The following is a 22,860-nucleotide window of genomic DNA, read 5'->3' on the forward strand; positions in this document are numbered from 1 at the left end:
TCGCCTTGACCAGTCACTCCCCAAGGCCCTGCTTCCTGGGTCAACTTTCGGGTTTATTCGGAGCGGGGGGAGGGGGCCTGGCAAGGAGGGTCCGCGAGCAGCACCCCCCACCCCCACCGCGTCAGCCCTGATGCCCTTGGGCTGGGTCTCCAGAGCGCGCGGCCCCGCCCCTCCTGCCAGGCCGGCCGGGCTCGGGGCAGCCGGGGCCCCATCCCCGCCCGCGCCCTTCCCCCACCCTGCCCGCAGCCCCCGCGGTACCGCGGTGCGCAGGGCTGGCTCATGGTCCCCGAAGCGGCGGGCCGGGTGGAGGCTCCTGCGGCCGCTGGGCCCACGGGGATGCCCCGCGGGTGAGGCAGCCCCCAGCTTCCAGCCGCGTTCATGGCGGTGGCCAGGAAGATCAAAACTTTGCTGACGGTCAACATCCTGGTGTTCGTGGGCATCACCCTCTTCTCCGTGTACTGCCGCCTGCAGGACCGCTCCGAGGGGCTGGTGCAGACCGTGCGCAGCGCCGACCGCCGGGTGCGGAGCCGGTACGCCAAGGTGGGCGCACTGGTGGACCGCGAAGCCATCCTGCAGCGCCTGGACCACCTGGAGGAGGTGGTCTACAATCAGCTGAATGGTGAGCTGAGGCGGCAGCGTCCCGCTCGGAACAAAGGGGCTGGACAGAGGGGCTGGCGGGAGGACTGTCCCCAGCCCTCGGACGTGGCTCTGTGTTCCAGCCACTGGAACCCTCGCTGACCCCAGGGCTTGATGGCCAACAGGGGCTGGGATTAAACTCTGGTGGAGACTGGGTAGGAGGCTGATAAGAAAGAGAAAGGGGTCTCTTTAGCAGAGAGCATTGGCCTGGATGACCACTCATTCACTCACTCCCCCAGTGGACACTTGAGAACCAACCCTTCAACCATACATGCAATGTCTCCGACTTTTCCCTGAGAGAACTTGAAAGAACTTCTCAAGAGGGTCTCGGACTTGCTTTAAGAGCAGGCAGTGCCCAGGTCCAAGAGTGAGGGGGCAGGTTCTGCGTTTTTAGGAGCTGTGGGGGTGGGGGTCTTCGCCTGGAGTCACTCCTCTCCCTCCTGGAGGACGTGGAGACTGGAAGGAGGGCAGTGCTGCCCTTTAGAGGTTGCTGATGTGGTGTCTTTAATGCTGGTGGGGAAGATGCCTCCCTGGGACCCCTCGGCCTGTTTAGCCTCCCGTCCTGGGGATGCTCAGGGCTCCCTCCAGAAAGTGTTGCTGTGGGACAAGTGTGAGGCCAGGAGCTGGTGACTCCTGGACAGATTGAGTCAGGGGTCCAGCAGGGGCTTGGCAGGCGTTAACCCTGTAGAAGGACCCTGGGCTGAGGTGCATGGGAGCACAAGGTCCTCGGGAGCTCTCGCAGCAAGTCCAGCTGCTGGGGATGGGCTCCTTGTTTCTTTCCCGTAGGTGTGGGCCCCTGCAAGGGTCCGCGTCAGTGTGACTGGGGCTGGTGGCTGCGGCTGGGAGGAACGGGTATTTTTCCACTTTGGGGTGCAGCAGACGGAATAAAGTTCCTGCTGCTTCCTGGGCTCTCTCTGTGCCGAGGTACAAGGAGGAAGGAGAAAAGTTTGTGTGTTTACCTCATTAGTGGGCTTCTCCCTTCTGTTCTGTGCTATTCTGGTTTCTGCATTGGCAGCCCCAGCAAAGCTCTTCAGGAAGTGTCGGTAACAGGCTCTGGGGGGAGGTATCTGGGAGCTGGACTGCGCCAGGGGGTCTGCGTGCTCCCTGCTGGGATGGGGGTCTTCGTGGGGCTTCCTGCGGGAGGAAGCAGCAGCTTGAGACCCAGAGGCCTGGTGACACCGCAGCTGAGGGCACTGTCCGCAGCCTCACTCCATCTGGGAGGAGGCGCTTCCTTGCCACCCCCGCCCCCCGAGCTCCTGGTTCTCCTCCAGGTGCATCTTCCGTGAGTGAGCTCCGTGGCTTTTCTGATCTCTCCTGTGCAGCCGAAGCCATGAGGAGAGAAAAGTTTAGTCCAGCGGCCACTTGGCTGTTGTGGTGGCGTGACTCATCTCCTGGAAGCAGTGTGCCCCAGTAATAGCACTGAGCTTTATTGAAGTGTTATGGTCTGTTTTATGGGGAGAACCGGAGGATTATATAAAAACATTGGCAGTACGTCCGGTTGTGTAACGTGCTGACGGCCAGCTCAGCACTGTGAGCTGCTCCCCACCTCACCCTTCAAGGTGAGAGGGAGCCAGGATCCTTGCTGGCAGAGCAGGCCAGGACCTCTGACGGACTCTCCTGACGCCAGCAGGACGCAGTGAAGGGTTCCGGGACAGCCAGTGTCAGCTCCTTGCCCTCCCAGCCTCTCCCCTCCCCCTGCTCTCCAATTCCCCTCCCTTCGCCCACCTCCTTCTCCAAGCGTGTCCCCGTCTCCCTGCCCCATCCCTCTCTGTGTCTCTGTCTTTCTCTCCTTCCCTTCCTCCTCCTCCCCGCTCCCCCCAATGAGGGTCCTGCTCCCCACTTCTAGGCCGTGTACCCAGCACAGTGTCCCATCCAGGAGTCACTCAGTACTTTTCCTGGAAATGATGAGAACCAATGTCTCCCGTGTCCCGGGCTGGTCCCTAAGGAGGGACAGTACCGGAGTGAGTGGACATCCGTTCGCAAGGAGCCATTTGAAAACAGTGCTTAGCCCTTCAACCTGGGTCAGGCTCCCCATGTGGCAGGGGGCTGACGGGCAGCAGCGCTTCCCATGACTGCCTGTCTGGCTTAGGAAGCATCCCTGGGTCTCCACTGAGTGTGGAAAGGAGGGAAGCCATGCAAAAGAAATGAAGCATCACTTCTATTTCCTCGGCCTTGAGGGCTTCCTGGAAACGTCTCTCCTGGCTTACAGGAGCTGGGGGAGGAGGGGGTGTCCGGAAGCAGGACATTCTTCCCACACCCTTTCTTCAGAGGGTCCAGGGCCCTTCCTTCGCGACGTCTGATTGGCCTCAGCAGAGACCTAGTGAATGGTGTGTGTAGACCAGAATCACAGGATCTGGGAGAAAATGTTCTTTAAGGAAATGCAGTATAGTCACATCCTGTGTGTACATGAGAGTTTGCTTCTAAATTCAGTGCTCAAGCGAGAACAAAGTGTTTATAGTCAGAAATCATCCTTCTGAATATGTTAAGTCACGTACGAAGCACGGCATCCGTGGTCGTGTGCATGTGGGGCTGGCGCAGGGAGTCTCATGAGTGTGGATCTGAGAGCCTCTGGCTCCATGAGAAGAATGGGGGGACACGTCCCCTTCAGCTGCCTTGGCTGCGAGCCCTCCACCCTTAGGAACGCAGCCGGTCCTGGGGGTGCGGAGGGCCGCGGGGAACTCCGCGCTCACTTCTCTTCCAGAATTAGCTGAGCCGCCACCAGGCAAAGCGTGTGGCTCCGTGGCTCTGCTAACAGGCCTCGTGCATAGCCGGGACGGGCCCTCCTCCCTGCGGAGGAGAAGCGGGCCACCACCTGGCCGCCCTGCCCCTTTTGTGCCTCAGGGGCCGTGGGTCTGAAAGGCATAGGGCCGCGGATGGTGAGGTTTCGGTTGTGGGGGGCTGGCTGCTGTGGAGGGAGGTAGATTCTAGAATTCAGAGAGCGCTCCTGTTAACCCCAGTACCTCGAACCACCCACACCTGCCCAAACCTGTGTAGTCGGAGGTCAAAGCCTGGGTCCGGCGCATGGACAGCAAAGCCCAGAGCCCGAGGGGCAGCTCGGCTTGAGGACGCTGGTGAGTGAGTGAGCGGGGGGCCGCGGCTGAAGGGAGCACCTGCTTCAGAAATGATCTGCATTTCTACTGTTGTGCAACGGTTGAGTGAAAATAGCAGAAGGCCCAGTGGGTCCTAAGGCCTCCCAGGGTGCAGACGGCCCCCGCCAGCCATTCGCCCTCCTCTGGGGAAGGCAGGACTCCGACTCCGCTCCCTCTCGAGCTTCAGAAATCCACACCTGACTGGCGCCGTCTTTACCGTATTTGTGCACGACGCCCGGCCTGTGATTCATCTGAGGGTGGGGTCTGTCCGCTTTGTTCGCAGCTCTAACACCCGGGGGCCCGGGCGCACCGTGCATATTGTTAGCGCTCCCTAAGTACTTGCTGAATGAGCGCGTGAGCGGATCTTTCTCTGAACAATTCCTGGCTTTTGTTTATAGTGAATTTATTTAGAAAGACAGCTGCGAGTCAGCACCACACCCATATGCCGGGGGAGACCAGAGTGACGGAGACAGGAGGCCGGTTTCGTTCAAGTCCAGCTGGGCGGTGCTGTCGCCCCAGGGCTCTGAGCCCAAGGCCGAGCTCTCTCTGTGAAAAGGGAGACTCTCGAGTGAAAGGCACATGTAGGAATCTATTAGCAGGAAACCCAGACTCTCTCCTTGAAGAGATCGGGAGATCAAGACAGACTTTAAAAGGGAATATGTCTCATGGTGGGAGTCAGTGTTATTGAACCCTGTGTCCTTCTTTTGCCAGAAACCCTGTCCGGCGTGTGGCCCCTTCCTGGACTGTGGCTCTGCCTCGAGGAGCCTGGTCTGTGGCAGACCGTGTCCTGAGCGGCCACCTGTACGTGGAGGCAGTGGTCAGGTGTTAAGGGACACGTGTCTATGGCAGCGGGGTCCCCGATTTCTCATCAGGAGGCCAAAATCCTACCGATGGTCTGAGCACGCTGAGTTTCAATAATGAAACCCGGGTTGAGCGGCAGAGGGGTGGGGCGGCGATGCCGGATTCTGACCCATCGTGTGCCTTGGGCCTCTGGGCTCAGAGGACACACGTGCAGGTGTTCCGCCATCTCCCGCTGTGGTGTGTGCTTTACCGACAGGCAGACATCACAGCTGAGAAGCGGACTTGGGGAGGCTGTCCAGCGGTCTTCCGCGCTGCTGTGATTTGTGCGCGGTGGGCAGTGCTCTCGGCCAGTCGCGGCCCTGGCTCAGGGTTTCAGAGGCTCCGCCGGAACAGAAGGGCGTGAGGACAGGACAGCCAGGGCGCGTACTGTTTGCATCATAAAAGGATGAGTAAATCAGACAGTGGCAGGTAAGGGGGTGTCTGGGATCTGAGAACGTCCAAGGATTCCTGGGGCCGCCGTGGCCTGGCTGTCCCCTCCAGACACCCCTCGCCCCGGCAGGGCGCCTGCCCAGCACACCTTCCCTGGGAGCCCCGCGTGCGGAGAGGGTGCCTGTTTCTAGAGAGAGAGGTTCCAGCTTTTCCAGGCACAGTAGCCCGTCCGTGTGGGAAATGCTCCAAGACATTCCATGTGTTCCACCGGCAAGCTTTCCTGTTCGCTGGTGAGTTTAGTCCCACCGATGGCTCCCCGCTGGGTCCAGGGGCCTTTCAGGCGTGAGCTCACCAGTCCTCAACCTCTGGAATCTGCCTTGTGAGCCTCCCAGTCCTGCACGGACTGCGCTCTCAGCTGACCGCAGCTGGAAAGACAGCACAGCGCGTCTGCACGTCCTCGAGGCCCCGCTGGAGCCTGGCCTCCTGGGGTCACCAGGGCGGGGCTGTGGGCTGTTTGGCGGGAACTGTCCTTTCCCTCCTCCTGCGGCTGCCGCGTGCGTAGCGCTGGGCACAGCCTCCCTCCCTCTGAGAATGTGGAGAGCATTTCGCTCTGCTTTGTCCCTTCTCTCTGTCTCTGCTTCTCGCCCAGCCGGCCCCATCCAACCACGGGTGAGTCAGGGTGGCCGAGGCCACCCCCTGGACACGGGGCTTAGCTCCGCCGGATCTGGCCCCTTACCTTTGGGAGAAGGAGGCGCAAGGACGCTCCGCCCCCTGATAAACACCCGTCTTCGCTCTTGGGTGGGAAGTGGACCTCACCAGGCCCGGCTCCACGCGGGGACGTGTGTCTGCAAATCCACAGCCGCACTTCTAGGAATAATTCATGCAGGCGGTGATCCCGGGGGCCGGGGAGGTGCAGGGCTGAGTGATTACATTTACAATTCAGCTGCACAATCTGCATATTTCGAAGGCCCTACTTTCTGAAAGGACGGTTTATCCTTTGTTGGCTGGAAACTCGACAAAAATAAGTCTCTAGGTGCTTCCCTCTCTGGGGCCCCACGGAGGCATTGCAGGGTAGGATCCACGTTCTAAGACCGCGGTTCTGCTCCCAGAGTCCAGATGCCCCCGAAGGGAAGGAAGGCAGGTGCTGAAGGAGAGAGGGGAGAGGGGTCCCTTGGGAGCTCCCTCGTGACTTGGGATTTCCTTTACTGGAAGTCCGTGCAGGAGGACAGCCAGGATCGAGACGGTCTCCCCACCATGCGCGCGGTGACCGGCTGGTGTCAGCCTGTCTCACTGCCATGCGTGATCTCTGCATGGCCCCACATCACGTGTCTGACAGCAGCTGGTCTTCCGGAGGCGGCTCTCACACCCACAGGCCCTGCAGACCCTCCTGGACCATTCCGTGAGGTGTGCCGCACGTGCTGGGACTGCAGGATGTGTAGAGGAGGGAGGTGTGAACTGGAGGGGAGAAGGGAGGGTGGACCCACACGTCCCTCTGCCTGTGTGCGAGGCCATGGGCCCTTCCCGCCCTGGCCTGCGCTCTCACAGACTGGACTTCTCCAAGCTGAGGTCTTCCCCTCCTCGAATGAAGGCAAAACCTCATTGCTCTGTGGGTTTACTGAGCACCTGCTATGCTCCTGATGCCAAGGCTGGATCCATAAGTGATCGGGAGGCAGGTGCCTGCCCCGTGGGCTCCCACCCCAGGGAGCACGGCCGGCGAGGGACAATTTCAGGCAGACTTCAGCGCCGTGAGGAAGCAGCATGCTGGGGACTGGTTGGGTGCAAGGGGGGCACTCTGGATGGTCGGCTGGGCTGAATCACACCCCAGAGTCACATCCGCCCAGGCCCTCAGAACGGGACCTAATGTGGAGATGGGGTCTTTGCTCATGTACTCAGTTCAGCGGAGGTCAGGCTGGAGCAGGGTCTCCTAGGACGCGGAGGACAGGCACGGGCTAGGAAGACAGTCCGCATGACGGCCGAGGCGGGGGGGGGGGATTGGTGTTCACAAGTGGACGGTGCAGGCCACAGTGGGAGCTGGGGAGACGGAGGGCCTGCCCATTCGACTTCGTCCGAGGTGGTGAAGTCACCTCCTCCTGTCTAGCTGGTTGGCACATCCATGGTTTCACTTGGGTCCTTGTGACTCAGATGAGACCTCCACGGGTGGCAGCTGTTATTATCGGACAGAAGACCGGGGTCTCCCCAGGGACCAGAGGGGTGGACTGTCCTGATCCTGTTCGCTCTCTGCCTGTGGTCCGGTGTGCGTCCATCTGTCAGGGCTTCCCGACCCAGCGCTGCTCATACTTGGGCAGATGGTTCCTGCCCGAGCACGGCTGGGCGTCGGTGGGGCTGAGCAGCGTTCCTGGCCTCCACCCACGAGGTGTGAGTTGGCGCGCCCGGTTGTGTCCCGGAAAATATCCAGACGTGGCCACGTGACCCCCAGAGCAAGATGACCCCGCGGAGACCCACCCACCGCTGGGTCCAGGGTGCCCCTCCCTCAGGCAAGTGCCTCCTGTGCTCTGGGGGCTGGCGTCCTCACTGTAGGGTGGGCTGGTGGGAGCTCCAACCTCGGAAGGGCCTTGCAAGGCGAGAGGAGCCAGCCTGAGTAAAGGGGTCGCCCCTGCACCTGGCACGATGATGAAACCCACACTGTCTGGGCGCCGTGGTGAGAAACTGTCCCCCCGGCCATCCCCTGTCCCCTTTCCAATGGTACCGAGAAGACTAACCTCTCCGGTCCCCCCTCCAGATGCACACGGTCCCTTCCCACTCAGGACCCGCGGCGGGTGGTGCTTGCGCAGCCCCGAGCTCTGTTTCTTCTCTACCGACTGATGTTTTGGACGACCAGTACAGGCTTCCTATTTTGGGTGGTGAAAAATCATCTGTTTGAGAAGCAAATGTATTTCATTTAAAACGTGCGTCTGCATGAAGGACACTGTTGAGTGAGGTGACTGAGAGGTCTGCAGGGACGCAGACCTGCGAGGGAGGGAGGAAGACTGGATCTGGGGGGCTGAGCAGCTGACCGTGAGGGTGGCCTCCCCGGGGTCACGGACAGTGGCTGGAGCGGATGGAGGGAGGCTCAGTCTGATGACACATTAGTAATAGTGAAGGGGCCGCCGGTGTGAATGTGGAGTGGGTACTACCCGGGTTTGCCTCGGGCCCTGGTACCTGTCAGCCATGCGGACTTGGGGGCAGCGCCGGCACAGCCCCCGTCTCCTCGGGCTGAAAAGGGGGCATATCAATTCTGCTGTGAGTTGAGATCTTTGATTTTCAAGTGACAGAAAACTCAGTCCTGACAGATGTCACACCATAGGACTCACTGGCCCCCGGGACTGCAGGATCCAGTGGCTGTCGGGCATCAGGCGAGGCTTGAACCAGCAGCCTGGCCCTCTCTGTCTCCCCCTCTCAGGGGCATCAGCTTTATTTCACCTCTGGAACTGGGTCAACCCCGCCTAAACCACAGGACACTGAGCATGGGGAGGAGATGAGCTCCCAGAAGAAATCCAGGAGGTAGACACTAGGGCCCAACCTTGATGAATACCTTCTCCCTGCAGCCTCGTGGGTCTGCTAGGCGGATTCAGTATCCCCAGACTGCTGCTGCGAGCTGGGGAGACACTCCTGCCCCAGGGGACCTCATGCCGCTCGGACTGGAGCTGTGGGGAGGCGGCCTCCACGCAGGCGGATGGCCGGACAGCTCGTCAGCAGCGGGCAGCCCACCCCCAGGGCTGCATGTGGGCTATGTTGCCTTGTGGGAGCCGGGCGACAGCACCCACCCGGGACCTGCCCGAGAGGTCTAGGTGGTGCCCAGGCGTCCGCCAAAGCGGCTGTCCTTGCAGGAGTCCTGCACAGCACAGAGCGTGAGTGTTTTCTCGCACCGTTCCTCGTGAAATGTGTGTTCCCAGGAGCCTGAGGGCCCCGTATTGGGGGCTGCACCCGAACAACCAGGCAGAAGGGGCCAGTGGGCCCCCAGCAGCCCCGCCTCCCAGGCCCACCTGCCTGGCCCCCAGATCAGGTCAGGTCTGACGCACACCTGCCACCTGGGCCTTCCCAGAGCGCTCAGGGGCCTCAGAGGTTGGCGTTTTATTCTTCAGTAAATAAGCTAAGTACTTTCATTCCTTAAAATGCCGTCCCAGGGCCTGGCACCATGCCAGGGAAACAGCGCGGTGTGCGAGGCGTCAGGCCAGCGGCGCGTCCTCACGGAGGAGCGCCTATGCAGCCCTGGTGGAAAGTGGGGCCTGGCTGCAGGGCCCGACTCGGTGGGGGTGTGGGGCGTGCAGGGTGACGTGGGGGACAGGGGGATGCCGAGCACGGGGGACGAGTGTGGGGAGAGGCCTTGGCTGTGGGGTGGCTGCGTTGCCTGGACGGGACGCCACAGACCAGGCGAGCACAGTGCAAGTTCGTGGTCTCTCGGCTGTGGAGACTCAAGCCCAGGATCCAGGTGCCGGCAGGGCTGGGTCTTGGCGGGAACGCTCTCCCTGGCTTGCGGATGGCCTTTCCTCCGTGTGCACACATTCCTGGTCTCTCCTCTGTGAGGTCAGTCCCCGCTCGCACAGCCCTGCCCCCTGGCAGGATGAGGTCAGTTGAGTGGACGGGGCGGGCGGGGAGAAGTTAGACCCGGCATGCGTGTTGCCCCGGCGAAGGAGACGCGGGGCTGGATGGTTCTCCGTGCGGGCCGCCACGTGTGCCGTGCGGGGGGTGAACGGCACCCCTGGCCTCCACCCGCGAAGCCAGTGCCCCCTTCCCCCCACAGTGTCCAGCGTCCCCGGGGGCACCCCCTCGCCGAGAGCGGGGGAGGCGCAGGTCAGCGCGGCAGACTGAAGCAAGGCTGTGGGGGATGGGGGGTATTTCTGAGACGGGAGGGGGCACCAGGGCTCGGGGCGGGGGGCTTGTCCGAGTGCGCGACCGTGATGAGACCCAGCGTGAGCGGCCGGTTCTGGGGCAGCAGACGGATGGGCGCAGGAACTCTGGGGTTCTCTTCCTATTCTTCCATCTTCTCAGGGAGGCAGGAAGTGAGGTCATCAGCTGGGGGTGGAGGTGCGCACCCCCCTTTCTTCCTATAGCGCGGCTGCACCCGCACACGGGCGTTTGAGAAGCGAGTGTGTGTTAGGCTGTGTTCAGTCTGCAGCCTCGTCTCAGAACGGGGGCCTTACAAAGTGGCATCAGGGATGGGGACGCTGGGAGGCTGGCGGCCGGCCCCAGGTCTGCAAGATGGATGTGGCTGGTCAGTGTTTACTTTGTGGTGGCCGGGGGAGGGGGCTTGGGGGCGGAGGTGGGAGAGGGCCCGCAGGGAGCGGGGTGCTGTCCCCCCCCACATCCAGGGAGGAGCCTGTCTCCTGCCTCCCCCCCCACCCAGGACGGTTCCATCCAGGTGTTTGCTGGGGGGACAGGCGGGGAGACTGGGGAGAGATGCGGCAGGCTCCCAGGACAGGGTGGGCCTCCTGGGAGACCTTCTCAGGGGAAGGTGGCCCCCCTCCCCACACCTGGCCCCTCCCAGCCTCCACGTCTCTGAGGGAGAGCCCAGGACCGGGCTGTTGGTTAGACCTCTGTCCCGGGCGTTTTCCTGCACACCTGGAGGTCACAGCAGCCCAGCGGTTATGCCGCACTGAGTGCCCGGGTCCTGACCACGCCGCCCCCATAGCAACCTGGGAAGGAGAGGATCTCCCCATCACCTGGGCCCAGGCGGGTCAGGCGCCGGCAGAGGTGGGATTTGAATCCAGACGTGTCTGGCTGCAGGGCCCCTGCCCTGTGTGCGTCCCCAGAGGCGGGTGAAGACATCAGCTTAGATCCGTGTGATGTATTATATCTCCTGCCTCTTACAGCAAGAAAAGGGACTATTTTTATTTTTAACAGAATAGGTCGGTCAGATGGGCTCTGCGTGGAGCCTGGGTCTGAAACCAGCAAGCCTTGATTTTATTTCAGAGAAACGGCCTGGCTTACACGGGACTATTTTCACACCATGTCGAGCAGACTGTGGACAATGCTTGTTAATATTCTGCATGCTTGAGTACTTAGCAGTGGGCACCGAAGCAAACAAGCTTGTCTTAACTGGTAGGAGGAGACCGCTGTGGTTGGAACGGGGGCTGTGGAACCAGGCCCCCCTCGCAGACTTGGTCAGGTTTCTTCCTTGCGTCCAGCTTCCTCACCTGCAAGGTGGGTTGCGGTCACCTTTGTCTCTTGGTGTTTCTGCCAGAATTGAGCGAGGGGTAAGGCCTTGGAGTGCTGCCCGGCTCGTGGTCTCTACTCAGCAGGAAGAGTGGCTACGTGGCTCAGCCTGTCCCCCCCCATCGTACCCACCTTCCCAGCCAACTCCACTGGCCCAACCCTGCAGCCCCTCCTGATGCGGCCCACCGTCCAGAAAATGCATGGCGCCCAGGCTTCCCTGGCAAGTTGGGCGGGCATCAGGGCGCGGCTTAATCCAGTTCACACTACTTTCTCAGAAAGCTGGCTCAGAGCATGGTGCCTTCCTCTGAGCCTTTACAGCCCGGTGGAAGGCAGCGAGTGACCAGTAATGCAGACATTCGGAGGAGCGCAAGAGGGAGAATGGAGGACGTTGATGGGGACGGTCGGGGGGACTTCATTGAAGGGCAGGTGTTTGAGCTGCACAAGGAGCTAGGGGGATCTGGGTCCAAACCCCAACTGGGTGGCCTTGAGCAGGTCACTTCCTCTCTCTGAGCTTTGGTTTCCATGTCAGTGAAATGGGTGGAATGATTATCCCTCCACAGGGATTTTGAGGAGATTAGATAAGATAATGCATACAAATGGGACACCTGGGTGGCTCAGTCAGTGAAGCATCTTCCTTCAGCTCAGGTCATGATCTAGGGGTCCTGGGATTGAGACCCACAAAGAAATAAAATCTTAAAAAAAAAAAAAGACTGCATAGAAAGTGTTTAGTAAAGTACTTGACACATAGTTGGTCCTCAGAACTGTGAGCAAAGACAAAGGAAGAAAAATAGTTGAAATTGGGTGGTATTTGGACAGATAGATAGCATGATGCCTGACACATAACAGGTTCTTAAAAAATATTTGTTCACTGGATGGGTGAAAGGATGTTTGAGTAGATGGATGAGTGGGTGGCTGGGTAGATGGACCGATGAATGGATGGGTGGATGGATAGATGAGAGGGTGGGTGGATGGATGGATGGATGGATGAACGGATGGTTGGATGGATGGGTGGATGGGTGGATGGATGAAGGTTGGATGGTTGGATAAGTGGGGTGGGTAGGTATGGGAGGAGAAACTGCACAGTGAAAAAAGCCAAGCATTGACAAAGGGAAGCAAGTATCCTGAATGGCTGGAGGAGGACAGAAGACCATGAAGGCAAGTTGGGCCCAGGTGCTCCCATGTGCAGACAAATAGCCTATCAGGCACAAGTGTGGGTCTGATAGCCTCATGTCCAGTGTGGCCCTGGCAGAAGGTTGTCCCCACTGGGGCAGAGACATGGAACCGTAGGCACTGTCCAGGGCTGCAAGAAGCCCTAGCTGCCCCTGAGAACAGGAGCGTGGGGCACGTTCTCCTTCCCAGGGCTGCAGAAACTCAGATAAGGAGAAAAGACAACTTTGTGTTTGAGTCCTACAGAAATTATGTGGCTGATTCTAGGCCTTCTCCATGTCCTCTGTCCTGAGGGTCCCTGCAGCCGTGTGCATGCCGACGTGTAGACAGGTTCCACTTCAGACTCCAGACTTGGTGCTGGAATGCCTGACATCGTGGGGAGTGTGGAGTGCGTGCGCTTGGCCCAGAAGAAGGGCGTGAGTGCTGGGGGCAGACGTGGACTCAAGTGACCGAATGTGTGTGCCCCCCAGATGCCGCCATGGCAGCCCTCACCCCCGTGGGCTGGCATTAGGAGGTGGGTCTCTGGGAGGTGGTCGGACTCAGGTGAGGCGTAGGCAGGGCCTCCGTCAGGGGAGTGGTGGCCTCACAGGAAGAGGAAGAGAGACGGATATCCGTTTCTTGCTCTGGACACACACACCAAGGACAGACCGTTGAGGACACGGCAAGAAGGCAGCCGCTGCCAGTCAGGGGACAGGCTCTGACTGGGAGGCACACGGTGCCTTGGTGTGGCCTCCGGTCTCCAGCGCTGTGAGGAATAAGGGCGTGTAGGCACCCAGTCTGCGTCTCCTAAGGCAGCCGGGGCGGGCTGAGACGGGGACACTGTGCTTGCCCACCGTTCCTTGTCTGGAGTGTTACTATCCCCTGGTGGAGCTCGGGGGCGGCACCCACGGCTCCGGCTCCGTGTCCTTCAGGTCGGGAGCCCGCAGTGCCCGCCCTGTAGTCATCGATTCATGTGCATTCTCTCCCTGCACCCACTCAGTGAGCACCTGCTGTGAGCCTGGTCCTGGGGCCGGGGCAGCCAGCAAGCAGGCATGCCCACCCTGGGGTCAGGAGGCCAGCGGAAGGAGGGGCCGGACCCTCTGTCCCCACCCAAAGGGGCTCCTGGACACAGCCAGCCAGACTCTCAGCTCCCTGGGTCCGGCCCCACCTCCGCACGTCTCTCCCCAGAGTACGGGCCCTCCGTAGCCTCCCGATTGTGACCCCCGCATTTCCCAGGACATTCGGCATCGGGATCTGAGCAGAGAACCCAGCCCGGCATGGCCAGAGCACATCCCTCGTCAGAGCCGGGGACCTGACCACTCCCACCTCCCGTGCAGCCGCACTCAGGGTCAGGTGGCCGCTGTGGGGCAGGATGCCCAAATGTCCCCATGCCCACTCCCCAGCACTCAGGAGACCCAAACTGGAGCGGGACGGAGCCGGCCACAGGACGAACTTACAAAGAGAGAGCCAGGAAACTTTTGCCAGGTATTTCCAGCACTCCTTATTCTGCGTGCTCCGGCCCCATAAATATTCACGTTACGTATGAAGATTTATCAAGCACTCGGCTGGTCTCAGTGAGAATATATCTTACAGGTATTGCCACGTCCTGCAAAATATTCATGACTTCAAGGTTCCCGAAGGGCGGTCCATTTTTGGCTACTGACAACACGACACAAGTTCGGGTCCCCGGAGATCCTTAACAGACCTGCCTGAGATGGAATTCGGCACGTGGGGAGAGTGGGTACATGGACCCGGGGCAGAGCCACCGCCCACAAAGCCACGCGGACCTGCTGCTTTTACGTCCACTTTGCAACCATCAAAGCCAATAGCAGGCGTGTCGGATTGGCCTACATTTTTACAGGGCGAAGCAAGAGAGGGGCTGGGAGCGGGCAGGGTGCCCTGCTCACTGCTGTTTCCACCCCACTCTCCCCACGAAGGCACCCACCAAGGTCGAGTGTGCGAGAGGGCATGGCCTGGGGCCCTGGCCGGTGACAGGCGATCTGTCTACTGTGAGCCTTGGAGTCCCGCCTGCTGGGCAACCTGAGGCGTGAGGGTAGTGGGGGCACCCCGTCCTCTCCGCCTCTGCGTGGGGCCCTGGCATGTGTGACAGGTGTGGTCGCCGTCAGGGGACGTCAGTCCTCGGCCTCGTGGGACCCACGGTAGACAGGAGTTTTGCACCTGCCTTTCCAGGCTCCCGGGGCTGTGAGTGGACCCTCCGACCCTGTCCAAGGCTGTGTGCCCCACACAGGGAGCCATCTGGCCCCCTGACTTCTCCCTTTGAAACGTGGAGTTTGTGGTATTCCGGACGACCCCCCTCCTCAACCCATCCCCCCTCCGAAAAAGCACTCGTCTCACAGATTCCCATTTCTCTTCACATCTGTCCTTGTAATTTCTTCCCATCTTGTCAGATATTTATTGCTTTTTAGCAACTGGTGGTGTTGATTCAAATCTAAGAGTCTTGGTGGATCCAGGGTGGCCGGGTCCGCTGGCCTGCCACGCGGGGGACCTGGATGCTGAGGGCACTCCTGCCCAGCCTCGTGGGTGAGGCTGGCCTCCCCGCCTCCCAAGGCCCTCCGCTCTGCCCCCTCCAGATTAGCTGTGACCGCAGCGTCTGACTGGGGCTGTCTCCTCCCGGAATGTTGGCTGAAGTCACTGTGACAGATGGGATCTGTGACTCAAAGAAGCTGGGGGCTTGAAAGCCGTGCTTCCTCCCGCGCTTCCGCCCGCACTGAAGACTTTGCGGCCGCCCACGTGCGCTAGTACCCTGTCTGGGAGGCGTGGGCTGCAGCTGTGACGCGACTCTTCTGGGGAGGGGCTGGGAGGGGCTCCAGAATGGCCAGCCCCGGCCTCCTTGGGGCGGGCGCTGCAGGGAGGCAGCTGGCCCCTAGCTGCAGAGCCTACTCCCTGCCATCTCTGGGAGACGGAATTGACGGTGTCGTCGCAGCCCCGATGCCCACAGCCTGACGGCAGTGGGGTCTGTTCCCCTCAGGGCCGTCCTCAAGGGCCCAAACCCGTTTGGTTCCAGCCCCTCCCTTCCTAGTGTGTGGCATTCAGCCTCATGGTCACAGAGTGGCTGCTCCAGCCCCAGGCATTGAGTCCTAGTTCCAGGCAGGAGAAAGGGGTAGGGATTGCAGGTAAAAGGCAAAAACCCCACATACGCCAGCTGAGTCTGTGCCTTTTAGACACATTTCCCAGAAACTCCACCCAGCAAATTCCACTTAAATCTTATTGATCAGATCTTGGTCCCATGCCAGCCCTGGCTGCAAGGTCAGCCCAGGGAGCAGAGCATTTTAGCTGAACTCATTTCTGCCCCAAACGAACTGTGGTTCTACTAATAAAAAGGATGGAGAAAATAGATGCTGGCCAAGCATCCAGAGTGTCTGCCCCTGTCCCTTTCCCTAGAACTTCTCCCCTCCTTCCCCCATGCCCCCTCCCTACCTCCTCCCCTCCCCTCTTGTCCCACACCCTCCCCCTCTGCCTCTCCCCATTCCCCACCTCCATATTTTTTTTTTTTTTTTTCCCCCCATATGAGGGTCCTGCTGGCAGCTATAACAGATGACCACAAGCGGTGGCCTGAAACAGCAGGGATTTCTTCCCTCCTGGTCTGGAGGCCTGAAGCCTGACATCAGTGTTGGCAGGTTGACGCCTCCTGGAGGGTCCGGGGGAGAATGTGTTCCAGGCGTCTCTCCAGCTCCTGTGGCTCCTGGCCCTCCTGGGCCTTCCTGGGCTTGACTCCATCTCGTCTCCATCCCCATGTGGCTTCTCCTCCGTGTGTGTGTCTCTTCGAGCCCCCCTAAATGATCAGGACACGGGTCTTTGGATCTGGGGTCCATCCTAATCCCGGGCGCTCTCGTCTCTAAGTACTTACCTTACTTACACCAGCAAAGCCCTATTCCCAATCAGGCCACACCCACGGGCTCCAGCTGTTGGGGCCACTATTCAACCCACGGCCCTCGCCACCCATCCAAACCTGGGCACAAGCCCTCAACCTCTAGGCAGCCGTGCGAAACGGGCTGGGGGCGGGGAGCTGAGCTCCGGTGCCCGTGTGGGCCCTGTGCCCGACACATGCGTGCTGTCGGGCGGCTGGATCCTTCCACAGCAGCTGGGAGCTCAGGCTTGCACCGGAAACCTCTCTCGTGGGGCAGTGCCGCTGAGACTTGCTCGGAGCCCCGAGCCCCTCCCGGTCCCTCCGTGTTGGCTGCGCTCCTCTGAAATGCCCAGGCCATCCGTAGAAACAGCTGTTTTGGGCCCCGGCTCCGTGGGTCCAGGGACGACTCCAGACCTAGCCTCCCAGCTCTGAAAGCGGCCACTGGGAGCTGCCCCTGCACCTGCTGATTCCTCCGTTCCTGGGAGCACAGGGGTCTGTGCCTCCCTGCCTCCTCCTGGCACGCAGGTTGGGGGAGCCGTCGGGGGACTGCAGGCTGCCCACAAGGTCACTGTGCCGCCGTGAGGAGCCCCGGGGCCGGGGCAGTGTGGTGTGGTGGTTACACAAGCCTGGTGGTTGCACCAGGCCTTGGAATCCCCGGGGGGCACATCACTGATGGCATGCCCTCTGCCTGGGTCCCTTGCCCTGTGCCGGGGGCTGCCGGGACAAATCATCGCATGCTGACGGGCTTAAAGCAACCCAGATTTATTCTCTCATAGTTCTGGAGGTCAGAAGCCCAAAATGGGTATCCCTGGGCTTTGGGCAGGACTGGGCTCTCTCGAGCCTGCAAGGGAGGGTCCTTCCTGCCCCTTGCAGCTTCTGGGGGCCCAGGCGTCCCTTCCATCTGGGCTCTGTCTTCAGATCTCACGGTCCCCTCGACTGTGTGCGTCAAACTCTGCCTCTCTGCTTCAAGGGCATCTGATGGTGCGTAGGTCTCTCTGGGACAACCCCGACATCACCGCCTCTCAGGGTCCTTACGGTGATCCCGTCTGCAAAGCCCCACTGACGGAGGACCTTTGGGAGCCATTATGCAGCCTACCACCCCCGAGCTGACATTGTTAACTTAATACTATTTTTTTGAAAACATGAATGAGTTGCTGATATTCAGAGGTGCACCTGTCTTGCGGCCTTCTCTTGAAGGCTGGAAGATCTGCTGTCTTAGGCCGGGTCAGGTCTGGAGCACGGGGCACCCACCCCCAGCCCCGAGACGCAGGTGCCGAGGGACAGCCGCCGTGTTCTCATAAGTCAAGTGATGGTGTCTGGGCAGCGGCCCCAGTCCCTCAGCCCAGCACCCAAGTCCACCCCTGACTGGCTGCTGCCGGCCCTGGGCCAGGCCCCACGGGTTCCCACGTGTGAGTAGGAGCTCTCGGATCTCAGACACAGACACCTCCTCGCTGTGATGGCTTCCAGATTGTCTCTCGTAATTAGAACGTGCGCTCCCTCGGGTCACGTGAAAGGAGCTTCACATGATCACTCATAGAAGCGAAAGGCTGTGGACTTCAGGAGGCCTTTGGCAAAAGCACACACTCCCCTCCCATGACCACAAGGACCTCTGAAACCAAACCCGGCTCACTAAGCAAGAGCCCCAGAGCAGAGAACATTCTAGAAGCAGTGGGTGCCTGACACTGACAACTCGCTTTCCATAGCCCATAGTCGGGGGCCCACCTCTGCCGCCTCTACCAGGACCCCTGGGCCAGCTGGGCCCCTGGGAGAGCCACCGTCTGCCCAGCCTCCGCCGCGGGCTGCTCTCCCTTAGCCCGCCAAGCTCCGGGCCACCTGCTCCAGGATGGAGGGCACCTGAGTGGGAGGAACCCCTCTGTGCAGACAAAGCTGGCCCTCCCGCCTCTTGTTCTGGGTGCTCGAGATACCAGAGGAGGGCCGTCACTGTGTCCTGCGGGATGAAGTGTCTGCTGGAACCGGGGGTGACAACCACACCGGGTGCAGGAGGGGGCTGGCCCCGGAGAGAGCTAGAGCCGAACAAGCCAACAAACCAACGTACGAACACGCAGGACCCGCGAAGCGAATATTTATGCATCCGTTCCACAGGATAGTACGCTATAGAAGATAATTATTAATTAGATGCGGTCTTATATATAATAACAGAGGAGACGACACTTTTGGCAGTAATTCCAAGTGGAAGCGCAAAGCAAAACACAGACTTCTCCAGCGGGAGGACGGAGTGCGGGCGCGTCCTCCTGACCCCGTCCTGACCCTCTCCCTGAGCAACGCCACGTCCAGCGCATCGCAGTACTGGAGGACCCGGGGAGGGCTTGGTCATCACGGCTTCCTGCCCAGCTGAAGAAGGTTCCGGAATGCCTGCTGGAAGCTCAGTTTTTGAGAGGCATGGGGCCCCTCTTGGATGTGAAAAGGGGTTCCCCAGATGCCCCCAACCTGGGCTTGTATTCAATCTGGGTGCTGTTGATGTAGGAAAGGTGGGATCGAAGCCCACGGCCAAGAAAGAATGCTTGAGAGCCTTCGGTGCAAAAAGGTGGTTTTATTCAAGCATGGGGACAGGACCCGTGGGCAGAAACAGCTGCACAGGGTCATGAGAAGTGGCCCAGTATATACCCTCAAGTTGGGAGGGGATTAGGGAAAAAGTAAGTCTCTAAGGAATTTTGGAAGCAAGGTTTCCAGGACCTTGAGGGGCTAGCTAGTGTTGGGAAAAGGTCATTTATTACCGTCTAATAAAAGCTGAGTCATGAGACCCTTCAGGTGTGTATCGGTGGGTCATAAGCTTGGGGGATGATTGCCAACACGTATCTTGGGGGCTTAGAGATAAAGGAACTTTTCAACGGGATTTTTATATGTTCATGTAGACTCACAGGATCCTGGGGGTCGGGCTGGGATTGCCTGTTGCCCTCAGCCGAGTCCCTAGAGGAAGGTCACTCTGTCTGTTTCCAGGACTCGTCAATAGGCCGTAGGTAGTAAGGAAATGTAAAAATTTCTCTTTCTCCTTAGTTTCCACGTCACCGCCACGGGGCCACACTCATTCTCCACGGCCAGCTGCCCTCTCCTCACGCCACGCGGCTGTGGGTGTTTGTCTCCAACCCGACCTGGGGGCCAAGGACTGGGGAGGGGTGGCCGCATGGACGGAGGAGCCCCTTGACCTGCCCGGAGGGGCAGTGTCCTCGAGGCGCACGCGTCCACGAGCAGGTGTCCGAGAGCCTCCTGTGGCCATCTACAGCATGCTCCCAGGGCTCCCCCAAGAGCACGCGGACCTGGTGCAGAGGCTCATGATGGACACAGAGCCTTGCGCTCACAAACCAGGTGCCTCCGTGAAAACGCTCCGCGAGGGACTTCCCCCCTACCGTTGCCGTACCGCAGCGTGAAATGGTACTGAAAGTAATAGGCAGCTGTAATTAACGTCCTTGATGTCAAAATGTAAAACTGGTGACCGTCACTGGTTCCCCCGAAAATTCTTCGAGGTGATTTGAAGTTTAAAGCGTGTGGGTAGGAGGCCGTGTGGCCTTGGTGAGCCTCAGGGGTCCCCCTGTGAAATGCGGTGATAAAAGCACCTGGGGTAGGACCCAAGGGCCACAGCGTCCCGTGTGTGATGACCGTCAGCTGTCACAACCAGCCCATGACCCCCGGAAGTCCCAGGATAACAAGCAGGAGACGTGGCTTCTGTTTAATTGTCGGAGAAGTCAGCTGGACGATGTTTCAAGGCCTAAGCTAATGCATGCAAATTCCCCATTGTTCTCAAAGTCACTTCTCATTCAAGGGGGGGGGGGACAGGAGTCTGGGGCTCTGACTCCCCCCGCACCAGGAAGTGGGGGTTTTGAACAGGAAAAGCCGCCCCTCCCTCGTGCTCTGGATGCCCCGGGGCCTTTGCGCTCTGCGCCTCCTCCTCCAGAGGGGCCGGGGGCCGAGGGCCAGCCCACGTGAGGGCTGGTTCGCATCGTGCGTCCGGTTGTCGCAGCCTGCTGGGGGCAGGTCTGATCAGTGGGGCCAGGTCTGAGCAACCGTGTGGGCGGCCGGTCTGCCGGCGGTTCTCAGGGCCGCCAGGAGAAAGCACCGCGCTCCCGACAGCTGAAACTCCAGACATTCATTGCTTTACCGTCTGGGCGCCAGATGCCTGACGCCCAGGTTGGGCAGGGCACTGGGGGAGGGTGCTTCCGGCTTCCTCCAGCTCCTGGGGGCCCCACAAGTTCGCCGGTGGTGGCCACATCCCTCCAGTCTCTGTCTGGGTGGTCACGTGGCCATCTTCTCTTGGCATGCGTCTGCGTCCAAAATCCCCTCTTCCTACAAGGACAGCAGTCGTCGGGTTAGGACGCACCCCAATTCATGATGACTTCGTCTTAACTGATGACCTCTGCAGAGACCCCATCTCCGCGCCTACAGGTCCCCAGGGCCAGCCCACACGGCTGCGGGCCGTTTGGTGGCCTGAGTAATGAGAGATGAGCCCGCGAGGGCGGTGGCAGGAACAGGGATGTTGTCCCCCACCCCGCCGAGGTGGTGGGTCCCAGGGGTGCGGCCGCTGGGCCCAGATGCTGCCCACGCTCTGCGGGCTCAATCGGTCACTCCGCGGGCGGTGCTGCGTCGGCGTGTCCGCCCGCTTCCTGGGTTTGTTAACATCCAGGTCGGTGCCTGGTGGTCTTCGGGGGGTTGGAGGGCACAGGCGGAGTGGCGGGAAGTCTGAGGCCGGCCCTGGGGTGGACGAGGCGTGGCCGTGCTTCAACGCTCCCACCTGAGCCAGCATCCCGTGCGAGGTCTGTCAGCGCCTCTTTCTCGCATGGTCGAGTTTCTGTCGGGGTTCCACTGTTTCTAATGGCCCCAGGCCTGCAGCTGAAGGACGGGGGGCAGGGAGATGGAGGCTGCGTCTTGCTGAGAACACGCAGGTGTTGCGAGATCTTGGTTCCCACGTGAGCCACACGCCGCCGGCTAGCGAGTCCGCAGAACAGGTTCAGTGAGGTGACGTTGACGGAAACACACGGAAAACCATGGGGCATATTGGCGGGTTGATGGAAATGTGGTGACCAGAGCCTCGTGGTGGTGATGCCTCCCTGGGGGCAACAGAGTGCACGCTCGGGGACTTTATAGCACGAGTACTACCAAGGAGAAGCAGTAGAATGTCTCTAAGAGCTGATGAGGGGCCCCAGCACCCCAAAGCTGTCCGGGACCCCATCTGCCACAAACCAGCAATCTGGGGTTAAGGCCTGGCCCCCGGACACTCAGGACCAGCTGCTAGGCTCCAACTGGACCAAGGGCCTCCCAGGGCCTTGCCCTCTGCGCCTCCGTCCACATCCGCATTTGGGGGGCTCCCTCCTGACGGGGACATCCATCTCTCACTTTCCGTAAAAGCACCCAAATTGAGGAAACACCCTTGTGCAAATTTCAGACTTTATGGAACGCTGGTGTCGTGGGCTGCCGTGTCACGGGCTTCCTGCCTCCCTTCCCCTTGGAATCGGCCGGCCTCCTCTGAGCGCAGGGCTCTTGTCCGGGGCCCGGGACGTGGCCACGCGTGACTGTTGGCCGCAGTCCTGTGCCTGAAGCCCGTGCTTCATGAATGTTGTTACTAAGCAGCCCTACCTCTCCACCCTGAAAAGTGCACAGAAAGTCAACATCCAAGCCTAAAGCCAACCAAAATGCATGTGATTTTGGGGAATGAATCGTGTCTAGAGAGCAAGCGAGGCTGCTTGGACATTCCGCTGAGGGGCGTGAGTGTGGTCAGGCTGGGCTGTGTGGGCTCCGTGGCTCCCCCGATGCTCGCCCCACAGCCAGCAACAGGGTGGTGAAGGTGGGCTCGCTCCTCATTTTAGAGCCCACCTCCAGACCGGCTGTGGGGAGCTGGGGCGAGGTTATAGAGCAAAATTAGCTGTTCTAGGTGACTTTGACAACATCTGGCAATGTAACAGCTACGGTGTAGCTATTTCTGTCCTTCTGGGGGTAATTCAATATGTTATTTTTAAGATTTTTATTGTTGTAAGAACACTTGCCATGCAATCTACCTTCGGGACAAAATTTTAAGCGTTGCTAACTAACGCAGTGATGCAGGGCGGACCTCTAGCTTATCCCTGTACGTTTCCACGTCCCTGTAACTGAAAAATGTATATAAGTGAAACCTATACCATTAAGCAGAAGTCCCGGGAGAAGGCTAATTTTTCCTTTAACCCGCTAGGGAGTGGACAGACGCTGTCTAAAGTGACACTTCCAGAAATAGAGCCGAAACTGCTCCCCCTAAAGTCACAAAGGTAACCCCGGAACAAACAACCGAGAATAAAGGTGCAGCAGGGAAGAGTGGAGGGAGGAGGAGGGGGACGGCAGACCGAGCCTCCCGCTCCGTGCAGACGCCCTGGGAGGCTGTCCCCTGACAGAGCCAGAGCCAGAGCCAGACCCTGAAGCTACCGCGTGTGCGGACAACCGGCAAAGTCACGTCCTTTGCAGACTGGGGCTTGCCCAGGACACTCCCGTCCCTTTTCATAGCTCTCCGCACCGTTGGGAGTGTCTCACATGTGCGTGTCTCACTTTTACAAGCGACAGTGACAGGAAGCAGCCCCGTGAGTTTTCGGGGCCTCACCCCGTACAAGCTGGGTCCTCCCTCTCCTCCAGCCCAGCCCTGTCCGCCCTGGACCCCGGGCCCACCCCACTCCTGGGGTCCCCCAACCCTCAGGCCCCACCCCACTGCGGGGTCCCCCACCCCGGGCCCTCACGCCCCCAGCCCCCCGCACGGTCCCCACCCTC

At 60.2% G+C, this 22,860-nt stretch overlaps 1 protein-coding gene across 3 annotated transcripts in view; it reads left to right on the plus strand.

Annotated features, from left to right (window-relative positions):
• Nucleotides 1–273: 273 nt before the first annotated feature.
• The window catches only part of GALNT9 (polypeptide N-acetylgalactosaminyltransferase 9), a 79,218-nt gene continuing 56,631 nt past the window's right edge, over nucleotides 274–22,860 (plus strand). The window contains exon 1 of one of the 3 annotated variants that reach the window (XM_034672866.1): nucleotides 274–619. In XM_034672866.1, the coding sequence (XP_034528757.1) occupies nucleotides 379–619 (241 nt within the window). In that variant the 5' untranslated portion in view covers nucleotides 274–378. Of the gene's footprint in view, nucleotides 620–3,642; nucleotides 3,708–22,860 lie in introns of those variants that run through there. The other 2 variants (XM_034672864.1, XM_034672865.1) reach the window with 2 other exon arrangements.

This window comes from Ailuropoda melanoleuca, chromosome 12 (assembly GCF_002007445.2).
Source record: "Ailuropoda melanoleuca isolate Jingjing chromosome 12, ASM200744v2, whole genome shotgun sequence".
Lineage (NCBI taxonomy): Eukaryota > Metazoa > Chordata > Mammalia > Carnivora > Ursidae > Ailuropoda > Ailuropoda melanoleuca.